This window comes from Hydra vulgaris, chromosome 10 (assembly GCF_038396675.1).
Source record: "Hydra vulgaris chromosome 10, alternate assembly HydraT2T_AEP".
NCBI classification, from domain to species: Eukaryota; Metazoa; Cnidaria; class Hydrozoa; order Anthoathecata; family Hydridae; genus Hydra; species Hydra vulgaris.
This window is the reverse complement of record NC_088929.1, coordinates 43,938,905-43,956,876: the sequence shown is the minus strand read 5'-3', so window position 1 is coordinate 43,956,876 and position 17,972 is coordinate 43,938,905. Positions and strand designations below refer to the sequence as shown.

Below are 17,972 nucleotides of genomic sequence, written 5' to 3'. Positions count from 1 at the left end.
TGATGTGTAGTTTTCGAGATTGCAAAACTTGCCCCTTTTCACAAGCAGCCCTGCTCTATCCTAAATGTTAGAGTGTCTAATGTTGATTTATACAGACGTTTCTTATGCTCTTAGAGAATACAGATTTGTAGTAAACTAAACGTAAGACAGTTTGTAAACTATTTATTAACGGTGTCAAAAAATCAACCGGACATTACTATTTGCTAATATTCCTTAGTAATAGTGGTAATAAGTGATGTCAAGGTCTTTAAAGGTCCTTTCAGTCAAACATGAGTTCAAGAATAAATATAGATGGTAAAGGTAATACAAAAGGTAATATAAAAGCTTTTATCCACGTTTGACACTATTATTTTCAGACATCACAATGCACTAATCATATATTTGTCCTCTACAGAATTCATTATTAATTTTTTTTTTAAACTCAAACTTCAAAATGGCGGTTTTCTTTTTCGAATATTTCTGCAATATCACCCAATTTTAAAACCGAAGGCTTTTTTACTCTTTTCTATTTGACAAAGCTCTTCACTGATCTAACTAGTTAATACAGTTTTAAAAAGCACCAGTATATATGTATTTACACTGAGCCATATAAAGAGCGCCATGTATGTAAGTATATATATATATATATATATATATATATATATTGTTTTTGTTGTTGTTGTTATTGTTGTTGTTGTTTTAATATCATTCACGGTGTTAGTCGGTAGATACAATATTTTTATGCTAGATGCAATAGTAGGTAATGGGTACAAAACTGGGTGATGAAAACGATTATGGAAAAAAAAAAAATCCTCTACGGAGGTTGGTTTAGTTTCAAAAAAATTCCGTGGTAGTATTTTACGCGTCAAAATTTCACTAAAGCTTTTCAAAAACCATTTTAGTAACACTTAGAGATGAATATATTTAATAAAATAATTGTTTTATGAAATCTTTGAAATTATTTGAAATTTTTGATTTCTAAGTTTTGTCTAAGTTTTTTAAATTCGCCTGCCAATATTTTAAATGATTATTGCGTCTATGAGTCATACTCTATAATAAAAATTAACTTGAAAATCTACAGAAAAAATATTCCTTGAGAAGTTGCCAAAATTCATTAATCTCATCAGCTTTTAGTTGATAATACTATTTAATAAAAAAAAATAATTAGTTTATTACAAGTGTAAAGAGATTGCCAGCTCAGCAGGCTGAGTTTTCTAACTCGTGATTAAACATTTAATATACACAAAAATATATATATACATATATATTACGATGGAATTTAAAGAACTTGTTAAAAAATCTTGTTTCAAGTTTTATACTTTTTTTATTTTACAAATTGCACTATCATAAAGCATTAAACTTACTTTGCCATATATGGGAAAACAACATAATAGCATTGTTATTCAATGTTATGTTATTCTTTTGACGCCTCAAGACCAGTCTTCTTATATATACTGAAAAAGGGAGGAGTGAAGTAAGATCGGCGGCGATTTGGAAGCGGCGGTTATAGTCTTTTTTTTTGCTACCGAATATATTTATTATTTTTTTCGATTAACCTTTTTCATTAAATTTAATCATCATGAGTGGTATAGTAAGAAATTCTAAATACAGGCATGTATTCGGTAAAGCAGGAAAAAAAGAGGAATGTTATGAAGGTTTTAACCCAACAAACAGTGCTTCAGATGGTAATTTTATTGCTGCCAACGAAAAGTTTATAGCATGTTGCATCACTGTTGGTGGTGGTGGGGCATTTATTGTCATTCCTGTTGAAAAAGTAAGTAGACAGTTTTAACTCAAAATTAAACAAATCTTATATTATAAATACAATTTGCCCAACTAGACTTGTTGCCAAACTAGACTCGTATTGATATCAAATTGAGTGCGCTGTTTCACATATATGTGCATTATGTATTTTAGTAATGCATATTTGTGCATATATATGGGATTGATTTTGCATTTCAGTTAGTGCACACTATTTAAAACAAAAATTTATGCTATATTAAAAATGTTTTTATATTATATCTATATTTTATAAATTATATTAAGGTAAAGTTAATTGCTAATTATTTTCAAGACAAACGTGTCATTTACACTTCATACTCATGTCTAATTTTAAAAAAAAAACAGTAAAATACTTTTAAAAATTATTTAAAATTGAAGCATAGCATTATAAACTTTTTTGTTGTATATGTAGTTGTATACTAAGGACTACTAAATAATATAAAATATTTTTCAGTCTATGTATGTACTGAAGTTCTTTCCATGGTAGCTATTTCTATATGATGTATCAGTAACATTTATCATAAAATGTCCTTCAAGTACTGCTATCCTGATAATATATATGCAATTGATGCACAGTACAAGTGCATTGCACCTGTACTTATGCATCCACTGCAAAGGTCTTATACTATATGGTGACAAATAATATTGTTTGGTTTTTATAAATAATATATTAAAACATGATTGGAAATTTAGAATTATTTAATTTTCTGGTTAGCTTTATATATATATATATATATATATATATATATATATATATATATATATATATATATATATATATACAGTTTATTTTAAATTTTGTTTATTTTAAAATTTTAAAAGCTGCTTCACCTTATATATGTTTAGTGATGCATATTTCTATCTTTATTTAGCATTTCAGTTAGTATACTATTTAACACAACAATCTATGCTTTATAAGAAATATCTTTATATTCTGTAAGTCTATATTTTATAAGTTATGTAAAGTTAAGTTATATATACCATACATATTGTTTTTGTAAAAGTTGACTACTATATATCTATCAGGCTTTCACAGGAAAGCATGAGATTGCACATCATTATATGACCGCACAAATAATAACTTTATTTTGACGGTTTTACCATGGCAATTTACGTTTATAAAAAAACACATTGAATAATAGATTTTATAATATATTTATACGTTAGAATTAAACGTTAGAAATAAATAACATTGAAACTTTTATCTTTACTAATAATTTTTATATCAGCAAAGCGCTTTTAAATAAATTAACAAATTACTGGTAATAATTTTTGTTTAAAGTATCAAAGAAAATTGTATATAATTTTTTAATTTATGTTATACATAATTATATGAGTATGTAATTTTTATAATTAGTGTTGTTTAACAAAAAATACTTTTAGATTTTATAAACAACAACTTTTTAGTCTCCTTATTGAAATTTGTTTTTTAAGTAAGTCTAGATAATTTTTTCATAATCATAAGAAATAGATTAAGAAATTTTTTACTTCTTTATTTCTTTTTACTGTTTTTGTTGGCGTATTTTTGAAATTTTCAAATTCTAAAAACATGTTAACAAATTGTCAAAACAAATTTATTATTTGCGTGTTCATATAATGGCCTGTGATCCCATGCCTTCCTTTGAAGGCCTTATCTATATACAGAGGTTTCTGCATATGTTTAAAATTTTTAAACAAATATAAGATAAGAAAGTTTTCTATAAATTTTTAAGATAGTTTTTATGTTTATAGTTTTTTCAAAAGTTGTTAGTATATATTAAGAGGTGACACAGGGCACAATAAGCTTTAAAAGGGGAGTAAAGTAACTTTCTTGGAGTTGTTTAATGAAAAATATGAGAGTTTTTGATTGGCAATCTTCCAAACATAGTTAAAAGTCAATTATCTCTCAAACAAAAACAATTTATGTAACTTCTCTTCCTAAATGTTTTTTTTTTTGTTATATATTGTTGTTATACAAATGTTATTTAAACATTAGATTTTACGAGTCAATTAATCAATAGTTTCTTAAAATTATTGATTAATTGACAGCATTTTAATGTCAATTAAAAAAAAAGTTGTAAAAAAAAGATAAATTATGTAAAAAAGTTGTTTATTTTTTTTAATGGCAGAAGTATGAGTGGTGTAGCGGTAAAGCTCTTGAAGTGGTGGTGTAGTGGTCAAGCTCTTGCCTCATAAGAGAGAAGTTCCAAGTTTGATCCCACCTCGTCCCTGGTAGAACGGCGCTTAATTTGTTTCTTTGCGCTGCTGTTTTGTTCACCGAGGTTCGTATTTAGGAGTTAGAGAGTATTGCAACCTCAAAAAGTAAACTCCTTGACTATAATGGATCTCTTTCTTAAAAAATTAAAAAAGTAGATAAATATACTAAAATATCTATTTATTGACTATGCCGTCATTGGGTTATCATGGTCATGTGATCATTGATATTAATGGTTTTTAATTAAGAGAAGTTTTGTTAGCACTGAAATTTTTTATTAAAGAAGCGCATATTTTGCTTATGTCCTATTGAACAAGCTTTAAGAGCTATCTTTGTCTATTTATGTCTATGTTCAAATAAGTGACGTGCACTTTTTAATAAATAAAAATAAAATATGGTTTCTGTTAGTCTGAGCAACTGATATTTAAAAAATTCTTCATTTAAAAAAGCACTTTTTTTAAATGGTAAACAGCCTAACAAAGTTGGTTTTTTAATAAAGTGACATTGATATATAATAGATTCTTTCACCAAGCCATATTTATCAAGCCTTCTCAGGAGAAGCGTGCAGTAGCAGGTCTTATATACCACGCATATTTTTATTTTGTTTTGACAACTTGGTCACAGTTCTTTGCAAGTTTTTTAAATTTGAGCATTTTAAAAATGTTCTGAATAAGCAAATATAAATTTTAACTAAAATTAAAAATAAACAAACCATAAACTGAAAGAAGAAATAAAAGCTAATAAAAAAAAAAACTAAATTAAACTAAAAAAGTAAAAATCTTAATAAATGATAAAAGATACCAGATACCAAAAAGATACCAGAAAAAAATAAAGCATAAAATTAATGTCTTTATTTGTATTTAAAAAGTTTCATTTAAAAGAGTTTTTTATTTTTAATTTTTCTTATTATATTAGCAACCCTCGGAATTAGGGTCGGCATTCAGCGATGCCGACCTAACTGCCGACCTGAAAGTGTTTAAGGTTGGCAAAAAATTGTCGACCTGATGCCAACCTATAAAAGATTGAGGTCTGCAAATTATTGCCGACCTCATTTTTCCTAATTCCGAGGGTTTTATTAGTTTAGTTATTTCAGTGCATTTCTTAAATACACGAATTATCAAATTATCCAAAAAACTGTATGTACACACACATATACAGTTTTTGCATAAAAAAACTTTTAAAAATGCACTTTTTTTAGTATATTTAAACAGTATTTTAAAGAAGTTTATGTGGAAAACATTAGGCACTAATTTTTGTTAAAAAAAAACATTCTTACTGCAATTGTGAAACAATTTTTTTTTTCAGATAAAAAAAAGAGATTTTTCTACTTTCCTTTTTCCTAAAATAGTAAACTTTATATACCAAATTTATAGAAAGATGATTTTTTAGTTTTAAAAAATTTATGCATATAAAATTTTTCTTATCTTATAATAATACATTTGCACTTAACACTTATTTATTTTTAGACTGGCCGGCTTGAACCTGATTTTCCTAAGGTTTCTGCTCACAAAGAGTTTGTGCTCGATTTACAGTTTAACCCTTTTAATGATAATATGCTAGCATCATGTAGTGAAGATGGCACTATTAAGTTATGGGATATTCCAGATAATGGTTTCGTAACAAATATTGATGATAGCAAAGCACTTCTTACTCTTGAATATCACGAGCGAAAATGTTGTCAGTTAGCATGGCATCCAATTGCATCTAATGTTTTACTAAGTGTTTCACAAGAACCTAAAGTATGCATATGGAATCTTGAAGAAGGGGTTGCTGAAGTTGAAATAACATCTCATCCTCAATTAATCTACAGTGCATCATGGAGTTGCAAGGGAGATAAAATTGTAACAAGCTGTAAAGATAAAAAGTTTAGAATATTTGATGCTCGGTCTGGTGATTGTTTAGTGGTAAGCAAAATAGGATTTTTTTTTTAAGTTTATCTTTATAATATGTATCTATACACGCACACTTTTTTTGGTTACTTAATTTCAAATGCCTTTTTTAGAAAAGAAAAACTTTTTATTGTTTGCTCCTATTTTTTTGCTGTCTTGCTCTTTTGTTTGTCTTCTCCGTTTAGCCAGTGCTTTCATGCTTGCCCACACGCACAGTGAGCGCATAAAAAATGCTTGCCAAAAAAAATAAAAGTGTTGTTTTTTTAATTGCAAATTATCTTTTTTGTTCATCAAATACTTTTATGAAAAATCGTAGAAGCGCTATTGTATTTAGAACTTAAATAAAACATTCATCTTGCCGTTCTTAAGTAAATATTTTGTTTAAATGTATATTTTTTTCAGTTTTTATTTTAATTACTTGCCCTATATTTAAATTCAACTTTCCTTAAACTTGTCTTAGATATAAATAAAAATTTAGTCTTTATGTTTTTATTTTAATTACTTTGTTTTGTATTTATATGAAACTTTTTTTTTTTTTTTTTTGCATTGTTTTATCTAGAATTAAATTTGTTTTGTGTGGTTTTTTAAGATATTTAATTTAGATATTAAGTAAAACATTTGCCTTAATGTTTTTATTTTAATTATTTCGTTTAATTTTTATGGCATTTTTAATTTAATTATTTCATCTAGAATTCAAATAATACATTCGTTTTTCCGGTGTTTTTTTATTTTTATTATGTCATCTAACATTTACTCAAAGCATTTTCGGTATTTTAATAGAGAAAAATATAAGTTTTTTGCGCACGCCAAACTTAAAATGACCTTTTGGCCAGCACTATTTTGTGACCTGGCATTGAATTTTAAACAGAGAAACTGATATATATATATGTATGTATATATGTATGTATATTATATGTATGTATATGTATATATATATATATATACGCAACCCTCAGAATTAGGAAAAATGAGGTGGGCAAGAAATTTACAACTTCAAACTGTTTTAAAGTTTACTGTTTAAAGAGGTCGGTATCAGGTCGGCAAAATAATTTAAAACAAAGAGATTACCAAAAGGGTTGGCAATATTTTGCTGATCTCAAACACTTTTAGGTCAGCAGTTAGGTTGGCATTGCCAAATGCTGACCCTAATTCCAAGGGCTGTATATATGTGTGTGTGTGTGTATATATATATATACACATATATATGCACTCACACACACACACACACACACACACACACACACACACACACACACACACACACACACACATATATATATATATATATATATATTTATATTTATATATATTTATATTTATATATACATGTTTTATAGTTTTATGTAATTTGAAAAGCTGAACGAAGACAAAAGTTGATAGGCCTAATAAAAATGATTTTTTTTTAAAGCTTATACAATTTGTTGTAGAAAAATTATTTGATATTTAGGAAGGAGGTGGTCACGAAGGGTCAAAACCAAGTCGTGTTATTTTTACATTTGATGACACACTTCTTTTTTCTACTGGTTTTTCTAAGATGAGTGAGAGACAATATGCATGCTGGGAAATTGTAGGTATTTCTCTGTACTTAAATATAATGATATTTAAATAAATGTACATTATCATCTCAAATAATTTAGAGCGGAAGTTCAATTAATAATCTTGATCAAGTAGATTTGGATACTGCAAATAATGTGTTAATCCCAACATATGATGCTGATACACAAGTTGTCTTTCTTAGCGCTAAGGTAAGTTAGATGTTTTTTCTATATATCAAACAGTTACCATATTTCTTTTATATGCTCTTGTGTTTATACCAAGTTTGTAATTTATATTTCGGAGTAAACTTTTTTTTTGCCATATATTTTAACACTTTGTGCAACTTCGTTTATAAATATTGTAAAAACTAAAAGTATATATAGTAGTGTTCAAGAATCTTTTCGATTGCAAAGAGCCATATATTATATTTTGATACAGTTTAAAAAAATTAAAGAATCACTGCCAAATAAAGTTTAAATTAAGTTTAGTCAATTTGAGGAAATGCTGAAAAATTCAGTTTAGAAATGTCTGCTTCAATTGGCTTTATAAAAATTGACAAGGTAGGCAACCTTGTTGTTGTTTTCTTTTTATAGTTTTTTTACTATTTTTGAACTTGAGGTCAGTTGTACTCTCAGTAGCTTTAATGTATTCCATTAGTGCTGGAAAATATAATATATAACCTGGGGTAATGACTTTTGCAAATACAGCTTTTTGCTCAAATGAAAGCACTTCTTCCAAGAACAATTTTGAGCTTGTAAGAGCAAAATTATAAATTATTACAAATATAAGCTCCATTAGTAATAATTTAATGAAATTTTTAGTTCCTTCATTATTAACTACTGGTTAAAAATTGAGGAATTAAAAATAATTAAGTATCAATAAAACATTTAAAAAAATGCAGTTTTAAAGTTATTATGCTTTAAAATTCAGTCTAAAATGCCATATTTTTACCCTAGTTGGTTATTATGGATTTTGTAGTGGTTTCATTTTTAATGAATAATTTAATTTCTACTAGAAGAATGTGGCTAAAAATTAGTATTGAATTATTTTTGAGGGTGCTGAATCTGAAAATTTAGATATCTATTAGAAAGATCTAATTTGTATCTAAAATATAGAGAACTCATTTTTAAACTTTTGATGATCATTTAATTTTAAAATGGTCAAGATAAGTTTGTGTTTCGTTACCATTTTATGCTTTCACTAACCTTTTTTTAATTAAAAAAGAGATGTTAGGCTATTTTTATAAATATAGTTTTAGTCTCATAAAACATAAAAAAGATGAATCTTTAAAATTTTGGCAGAAAGTAATTTATTTGTGTTTACATTTGCCATTATAGATTTTTTAGTGGGGCTATTTCATGAATAATTTATTAAACTAGTGAAAAAATGATTAAAAGTTGGTACCAGGCTTTTTTTTAAGCTGCTGAATATAAAGATATAAAGAAAATAACTGAAATCATACTTTTTTTTAAGCTGCTGAATCTAAAGATGTAAAGAAAATAACTGAATTCATAATTTTTGATAATCATGTTTTGCTTTTAAAAAAGTCATAACAACATTTTTGTTTTGTTACCATGGGTTATGCCTTACTAATTCCTAGAATCTGAAATTTCCTAGTCAGAGAGTTCAGAGAAACAAAAAAGCCAGTCATTTCATTTTACTTTAAAAGTCTTACTATGTTACATTTCTTATTTTGAGTAGGTTTTTCATTGCAAATGATTTTTAGCAGTTTGTTGAAGTCCACTATTATTTGATGTAAATATGCGGTAGTGGTGTAGTGGTAGAGCGCTCGCTTCATAAGCGAGAGGTTCTGAGTTCGATCCCCACCACGTCCCTGGTAGTACCGCGCTCAACTTGTTTCTCCGCGCAGCGACCTTGTTCGTCAAGGTTCGTGTTTCGGAGTTATAGAGTTGAGAGAGGGTTATAACCACAATTAAGTAGCCTCCTCATCTGTAGTGGCCTTCTGGGCCTTGGGAAAGTGAAATAACAAAAAAAAAAAAATCAGTTATTTTAAATCCACTTATGTTTAAAAGTTCTATTTTTATCTTTAATTTTTTTTTTTTTTTTATATTGGTTCAGGCATTTTGATGTTTACATATAAGTTTTAATATTTTTTTGTTAACAAATTGTCAATGAATTTTCATAATCACAAATAACTTAATGTTACTGTTGTATGTTGAGTTTTACATATAGTTTATTAAATTTTTTGCGTTTTTTTGATTCACTGTGTCATTATATCATCAAGATAATTAATAAATTAATTTATTTTTATTAAGTTATATATAATAAATAATTTAAAGAATTAATTATTTTTTGAGAATATCGTCTACTAAAATTAAATATAAGCATTTTTATATAAACCTATTTTGGCAAAATATTATCCAAGATCAACATGATGAAATTATTTTGGAATTATACTGAAGTGCAATGTGATAAGGCCCGAAGAAATGCATGCGGAGCAAGTGGCAGGTTCACTACTAATATATGCAATGACAAGTTTATGGCTTCTAGAAGGAGGTTCATAGAAACTGACATTATAGTTACCATATTTTAAATATTTGACTTTATATGTTTATCAATGTCATATGTTATCAATGCCGCAAGTATCTATATACTTGTTTTTATAGGATTTAGCAACATCAGATATTATAATCTTGCGAATGAAAAGCCTTATTTCTACTACATTGATACATATTTAATCAATGCACCTCAACGAGGTCTTGGTGCAATACCTAAACGTAATGTCAAATTATTTTGGAATTATACAAAAGTGCTATGTGATAAGGCCAATATAATTAACATATATTAAATATTTGAACTGATTTTGTTTTCTGAAAACAATTTAATAAAAAAGTATTGTCAAAGTATTGTAAAGTATTTTTTAAAATCTGAAAGTTTAATTATATGAAAATCCAAAAAAAAAAAAAAATTAATAGTAATTTTAATTATGTATAATTATTTAAGTATATTATTTCTTACCTTACCTAAAAGGTTAGAAAGTATGGCACAATGCTGACTTCAAAAAAACTTGTAGAATTTCCTTCAAGAAATTTTAAATTTTATGTTCAAGATGTCTAGGATTATCAATAAAAAGTTACATCTTTTATGTAGCCATTTTAAGTCTAGATTTTTTTTATACTCTTCTTTTGGCATACTTTGAATTAGCTTTTGGTTATGTATATTTTTTTTTAACATTTAATGGCTGTATTTAAACTGAGTGTTATTATAAATTAAAAAATTTTGATTACCTTTTACCTACAGGTACCTGTTTACTTCGCTTTTTTATTTTGCATAGAATAGGTTTCAAACAATTTCTTACATAATATTGACTGGTAATGATGTCCCTTATTTCAACATAATTCAATTGAACAATACCTGTTGTTTTAAAGATATAGAAAATATTTTTGGCTCAGACTTTGATCTTTACTGACCCGACTAGCATTAACTTGTCTCAAATAAACAGCTAAATTTTCTTTACTGTCTTAGGTACATTTTTTATAATTTATTTGGTTTTCTTCAATAATGGCATTCATACATTTGATATTCTCAGCTGTGTACATGGCTTGAGCATACCCTTAGCTGGGATCATCTTTGAGACTCTTTATTGTCTTTGAATAGAGCAGCCCACTTGGCAACTGTACTATATTTTGCTGCTTGGTCACTATGAACTAATACCACTTCATTTGTTATGGCTTGTAGTGAAACCTAAGTAGAGCATGTGTTTTAATATATATATATATTTTTTTTTGTTCAATAAAATTTAAATAGCACATATAAACAGTTTTAACAAGTACTTTAAATTTTCATAGCTAAATACAGTTTAAAGTGATATTTAATTATTTCCTATTTAATTGCAACTTTGATAAAGAAGTTTTTCTCTAATGAAATAAGTATTATTTTTCTCATAAAATAATGCAAATTGGTAGTAATTAACTAAAATCAAAGAAATTTTCGAAAGAGTCTTTTAAACAATGCTGCTGTACATATTACGTTGTGTCTCAGAGAAGTTATAATCAAAATACCAAAAGTAAACTTGAAGAAATATTTCTGCCCTTCCCTTTTTTTTTTTTTTTTTTCATTTTCTTTTTTTGAATTTAATAAGTTTCAATATATATATATATTTTTTTTAATGTTTATTAGTGCCATATATATCTGTATACTTACTCTTATAGGGGGATAGCAATATCAGATATTATGAACTTGTGAATGAAAAGCCCTATTTCTACTACATTGATACATATACAACCAATGCACCTCAACGAGGTCTTGGTGCAATACCTAAACGCAATGTCAATGTTAATATTTGTGAAATTGCAAGATTCTACAAATTGCACAGTGTAAAAACTGGTTACATTGAACCTACATCGTTTTGTGTTCCAAGAAAGGTAACATTTCAATTTCCTTTTTTCAATTTTGTTTCATTTTTAATTTTTTTTTTTTTTTTTTTGGTGCTGAAAATAAGGTTATGGCTGTACATCTAAAAAAAAAGGTTATACTTGTCAAATTAAGTGTACAAACATTCATGCCTACAAATTTATTTAAAAATTAAATCTTACTAATGGGTTTACTTTTAATGGGTATTTTTTATGTTGACCTTTTCATTCTCATCTAGCGATTTTTTTTCATAGTATTTGTCTTATAACATTAGAAAAGAACCTTTTTAAAATCTGAATCAAAGTGCTAAGTGTCTTAAATGATGGTATGATTGGATAGTCTCATTTAAACATTTTGGATGTTACAAAAATTATTTAAGAGTATTAGTTCTATAAAAATAGGTTTTTTAAAAAGGGTTTATCAAATCGGAAAAAAATGCTCAAGGTCACAAATGGGCCAATGGATAAAATTGAGGGGGCCTAGGCCCATTTAAAAAGTTTTTTTGTTCAAATAAATCAGCTTTCTGAATTTCAATGTGTTAAGCTAACAGTTTTCCTTATTTCAAAAACAACCTTAGAGCAAGTATTTTTGATATCTGGACCAAAAAGAAATCCCAACTTACAATGATAATTTTTGCAGCAATATTGTTTGTTAAATTTAATTTAAGAAAATATAACTGCTCGGAATTAGCAGGAAAAAAATAAATAAAAAAAGTGACATTTTGCTGAAAAGAATTTTGTTCTTATTGAAAGTATTTGTGATTTAAAAATGTGAAAATTGTTTAATATTTTTTACACAATTTAGTTGCTATTTAAATTAACTTTTAAAATTATTGGCTCAAATGAGTTTTAGGAAAACTAAATTTTCATAATGTATTTATATATATATATATATATATATATATATATATATATATATATATATATATATATATATATATATATATATATATATATATATATATATATATATATATATATATATATATATATATATATTATATATATATATATATATATAGACATACGCAAATTATTATTGTTGTTGTTGTTGATATCATTATTACTATCACTATTATTATTTTATAATAATATAATATTTATACCATACATAAACTGCACTGATATCACTATGCGCTCCTCGTTTGCAACGAACTCATCCTTCATTTTATTGATATTTTGCTGTTAATTTTTTTTTAACCTATATCTTATTAGTTTTATTGTAAACAACCATTTTATTATAGAGTGAACTTTTCCAATCAGATCTTTATCCAGATTGTGTGAGTGTTGAACCAGCATTAGAAGCTGGTGAATGGTTTGAGGGAAAAGATGCTGAACCTCGTCGCATAGATATGAAGGAACTGTTTCAATCTAAAACAAAGACAAAAGCTGTTTCGTCTGGTGGGTTAAAGAAAGTTGGTGGTTTGAAGGGTTTAAAAGCCAAAAAAGATGCCAAAACAGCTGCAAAATCTGAAACTAAAAAATCTGACGACGTAAAGAAAACAGCTGAACACACCGCTGAAGAATCATCAGTTGCTGCTACTTCAAAAGAATCCCCTCATTTACAGGTAAAAAGGAGTTTTTTAAATTTAAGTTGTTATTAAGTTATGCTTGAGTTATTTTATGGTTATTTTATTATTATTCCTCATAGAAGAGCTCTGCAGTTGCATCTCAACCAGCTATGGATTCAAAAGAGGTTCATGATTTAAAAGAAGATGTAAGATTACTTAAAGAAGCTGATAAAAAAAACCAAAAAGAGTTAAAGGAATTAAGAGACAAAATTAAAGATTACGATAAAATTACGAATGATATAAAGCTATTGTGTGATGCCGTAAAAAAGAACGACGAAAGGATTTCCGTCTTAGAAAATATGGTCGAATCCGAAGAAGAAGAAGGTGGCGAATGATTTTATATAAACTTATCAAATGGTGCTTAAAAAATTAATTTAAACCTATAATCTTTTTATTCAAGAACAGAGGGTTCTTCATTTTATAACTCGTTTGGTCATTGTCGAGTTTATAAAACTTTTTTTAAAGAATGCATTTTCCAAATTGTCTTAGGCATATATATTTTTTGTTGATAAAAATGAAATTAGTCCTTTTCAAGTGAAGAAGTGTTTCGAATTATGTTTGTATAGTTGTCGTTTTTAAAGATAGATTGTATTTTAAAAATTATTGTAATTTAAGTGATTTTTTTTTTGCTACTGTGTTGTTGTTTTTTTTTTGTTTTTATATTTATATTTTGTTAATTATTTTAAATTAAAGAGTTTGGTTTTGAAATTTTTTCCATTGGTAATGGAAAATTACTATATAACGATGTTTTTTTAATATGAATATTTACCGCTGAGGCCTTTCTGATTGGCTATGCATCGCTATTATATTTATGGGTAATTACGCGAAAAAGAGGAAAAAAATATATGAAACTCAAAATTATTTAAAAATACTTTTAAGCAAAAAGTCATTTTAAAATATCATTTTATCATACCATAGCATGGTTTTAAGGTTGTTAGGGTTGTATAAACGTGTTTTGACGCTTATTTTCAGTCCTTCTGTGTAGCGTTAAAAATTGTATCGTATTTCTATGATTGAGGACTTTAATAAGGTTATAGTGCATTTTCTAAACATAATTTACGTGGTTTTTAATAACCATACTTTTTTTTCTTACATCATTGCGTCATTTTATTTGTTGTTCTTTAAGAATTGAATTTTTCGCTACGGCCGTCACGACAAAAAAGACAACATGAAAATGCTTGTAAAAACTATAAAACTCAGGTGCTAAATACACATACCAAATAATTTTTTTTTTTTTTTTTACTATGCCATTCGCTGCATTAAGTCTGACAGTTGTTTTGTTGAAAAGTGGTGAAAACTAAAGCAATAAAATTAAATTTGTTGTTATGGTTCTTTATTACAATTTAAGTATGAAATACATATTCAAATGAAAAAAAGTAATTATATAATAGTTTTATTTAATAAAAATGTTTTGATGTTTTAAAATTTAAAAGAAGGTAGGATGCTCGAAAAAAAACTCGGATGATCTTATCAATGAGAACCACTCTAAAAGCCGTGTTTAACAAACAGGTAGAAATGACGTAAATAAGATACTTATTAATTAGATACTTTTATATAAGTGGAGTAAACCAGAGTCAGAAAAAAGAACCATAATTTCCCAGAGGTTTTAAAAATGCCAAGTAATATTTTGAAAACCTCTACCAAATTATGTATGTACAAATTTCCAAACAAAAAAAGACAACGATCATGATTAAAAAAAATAAGGCAGAAAAGCTATCAAAACCTTTGGAATAAAAGTTATTATCTTGTTCCGAAGAAAGGCTCCTTAGTATCAAATACAAGATTTTCTAAGGTTAATGTGGTAAGCTGATTGACGAATGCATTTAATATTTGATAAATTGTATTCGAGTTTCTTTCTTTTTTTTTTTTTTTTTTGGTTATTTAAGTGCTCCCAGAAGTCCTTACGGTCTTATCACGGAGCACCGCGGGAGAGCATTTAACTAGAGGTTCACGCCTCCTTCCTTACCGATGTCGCTTTGCAAAAAATACAAAGATTTAAATGTCATTAAAAATTATTGTTATACTCAGTTAAACACCAACTTGGGCATCTTCCGTATTTAAAATTGTTGAGTAATGCTTCGTAGTTTATTGAGCAACGCGTGCACAATCACCTCCTATTATTTTAATTTTTGCGGCAGTACCAATTTTTTCCAAATACTGTATTCGTTGTTCCACAATCCCAGAACTGAATACAGATGGAATGCAAGTCACATTTTTAACGTTACATTTAATTTTAGACCAGATTATTTCAACCGGGTTTAACAAGAGACTGTAGGATCCTAAACGTTACAACTGAGCTGGAGAACTTTTAAACACTCTTTCCAAATGAGCGTGACATGGAGCATTGTCTGTTACGATGACCAAATCCTCTTAAAGATTCCCGGATGTAACTCACTGGTGAACATAACCAACATCTACTCAGTACAAGATTCTGGATTAATTAATCTTCTGCAAGTTTCCATCATGACGACATTTGTTGTTGATATAGCTGCACTCAAATGCATGTTTGCACCTTTTGAAGAATTATTGTTTTTCTTTCCTGTTTGCCACGTCATTGCGATTTTTTTTTTTTTTTTTTTTTTTTATACAACTTCAATATATTTACACATCGTTACGTTACAATTACATAACATAATATAATGCAACGTAAAAAATAAAATTATATATAACATAATATTACCACGTATCATAATAAAAAGTGGTTTAACAAATATAACTAAGTATAACGTAAACTAATAGTGTTTTTTATCATAAAAACATGTTGTTGTGAAGGAAAACTCGTAGAAGTCTAAGAAGACTTATCATCGAGTACCTCTTTAAGTGGTTAAATAAAGTCTATTTTATATTTATATATAGTCAGAAGTGGTTAAACAGTATACAGTCAGTGATACATATAAATATTAGAGTATAAATTTTGTTGCTAAGTTTAATACATGTCAATATAATTGTTGATATTAGGTATGAGGTGTTTTAATTTATTTTTCAAGTTGGCAGGATTATTTAATACTTTAAGTTCTATATTTTTTAATATTATTTTGTTATATAGGTACGGACCCCGGTAGGAAATAGAAAACCGTGAGAAATTTGTTGTTCTTTTAGGCAGTATGAAGTTACCTGTTGCTCTTGTTATATATCTATTAGAGTTAACTTGAAAGAAATTATCTAAAAATACGATGGGACTAGTCCAAGTTTGTATTTAAGCATGAATAGTACATTTTGGTAGATGTTCATTTGGTAAACATTTAGAGCATTCAAGGTTTTTAATAAGGGTTCAGCATGGGTGAGTTTATCTTTATTATAAACTAATCTTGATGCGTGTTTTTGACTTATATAAATAGTACTCAATTTGGATTTGTGTGTACTTGCCCATGTAATATTAGCGTACGTAAGATAACTTTGGATGTAAGAAAAATAAAGGGATTTAAGATTATGTTGGGACAACATAGGTCAAACTTTGTAGAGTATCCCAATATTTTTGGAAATTTTGGTGTTTATTGTACTTATATGGGCTTTCCAAGATAAATTTTCGTCAATAAGGATTCCAAGAAATTTAGTTGTTTCTGTTCTTTCAATGTTTACCTTATCTATTTTTAGCGAGGGAAGGATAGTTGGTATATTAATTTTTTGTTTTTTGGAATGAAACAGAATGTATTTTGATTTTTCTGTATTTAGTGATAACTTATTTAGTTTCAACCATATATTTAATCTTTTAAGCTCTTTGTTCATACATTCATAAAGATCTTTAATTGAGTTCGAGGAATAAAATAAGTTTGTGTCATCGGCAAACATAATTACATCAAGTTTATCCGAGACATTTGTAAGGTCGTTAATATATAGAAAAAACAGAAGAGGTCCAAGAATGGAACCTTGGGGGACACCGCACTCAACTCTTAGTAGTTTTGAGTGTTTATATTTATCTGAAAAAACACATTGTTGTCTGTTGCTTAGATAGTTTTTGAACCAGTCAAGGGTTATGTTTTTTATCCCATAGCTTTCCATTTTTTTAAGTAAGATATCATGATCTACTACAGTACAGTATCTACTACAGTATCTACTAGTACAGTATCAAACGCTTTTGAAAGGTCTATAAAGATGCTTAGAACAAACTGTTTTTTATTAAAAGAATCACATATATTGTTAACTAGATCTAGAATTGCGTGTTCAGTTGAATATTGTTTTTGGAAACCGAATTGCTTTTTATTTATATTTTTATTTTGGATTAAATACTCATACAATCTGTTATAGATTACTCTTTCGAGAAGCTTAGAAAAGGTAGGGAGTACTGAGATAGGTCTATAATTATTAACTAAGTATGTTTCACCTGTTTTAAATATTGGTACTACTTTAGCTACTTTAAGCTTGTCTGGTACAACTCCTGTTCTAATCAAAGACTTAAAAATTTCAAATATTGGTTTATTTATCATTGTAAAGACATTTGCCACTACGCTACTACAGATATCATCGATACCTGGAGTTTTATTTAATTTTAAGGAATTCAGAGCAACATTAAGTTCTTGGTAGTTTAGTTCTTTGTATTTTATTTCGCTCTGGGTATCACTTAGGTATGATTTGAATGAGATGTTAGGAGACTTAATTTTTGAGGCAAGATTAGGGTCAATGTTAACAAAAAATTCGTTGATTTTTTCAG

The 17,972-nt window shown here is 27.2% G+C and overlaps 1 protein-coding gene across 2 annotated transcripts; it reads left to right on the top strand.

The window, feature by feature from the left end:
* Positions 1-1,163: 1,163 nt before the first annotated feature.
* LOC100210162 (coronin-6) lies at positions 1,164-14,063 on the top strand. Of its 2 annotated transcripts, none has more exons than XM_065808095.1 (7): positions 1,164-1,753; positions 5,422-5,859; positions 7,292-7,411; positions 7,482-7,589; positions 11,553-11,765; positions 12,998-13,321; positions 13,408-14,063. In XM_065808095.1, the coding sequence occupies exons 1-7, from the start codon at positions 1,559-1,561 to the stop codon at positions 13,657-13,659; spliced, it is 1,650 nt and encodes a 549-aa protein (XP_065664167.1). In that variant the 5' UTR covers positions 1,164-1,558; the 3' UTR covers positions 13,660-14,063. The 2 variants fall into 2 exon arrangements, with proteins under 2 accessions (XP_065664167.1, XP_065664166.1); XM_065808094.1 differs by having other exon boundaries at positions 13,405-14,063.
* Positions 14,064-17,972: the final 3,909 nt, after the last annotated feature.

Excerpts from the sequence above, each read along its gene's own strand:
- LOC100210162 (XM_065808094.1), top strand. The coding sequence starts at position 1,559 with ATGAGTGGTATAGTAAGAAATTCTAAATACAGGCATGTATTCGGTAAA. Across the intron at positions 1,754-5,421 it reads TTGTCATTCCTGTTGAAAAA|ACTGGCCGGCTTGAACCTGA; the intron begins GTAAGTAGACAG and ends ATTTATTTTTAG. Across the intron at positions 5,860-7,291 it reads GGTCTGGTGATTGTTTAGTG|GAAGGAGGTGGTCACGAAGG; the intron begins GTAAGCAAAATA and ends TTTGATATTTAG.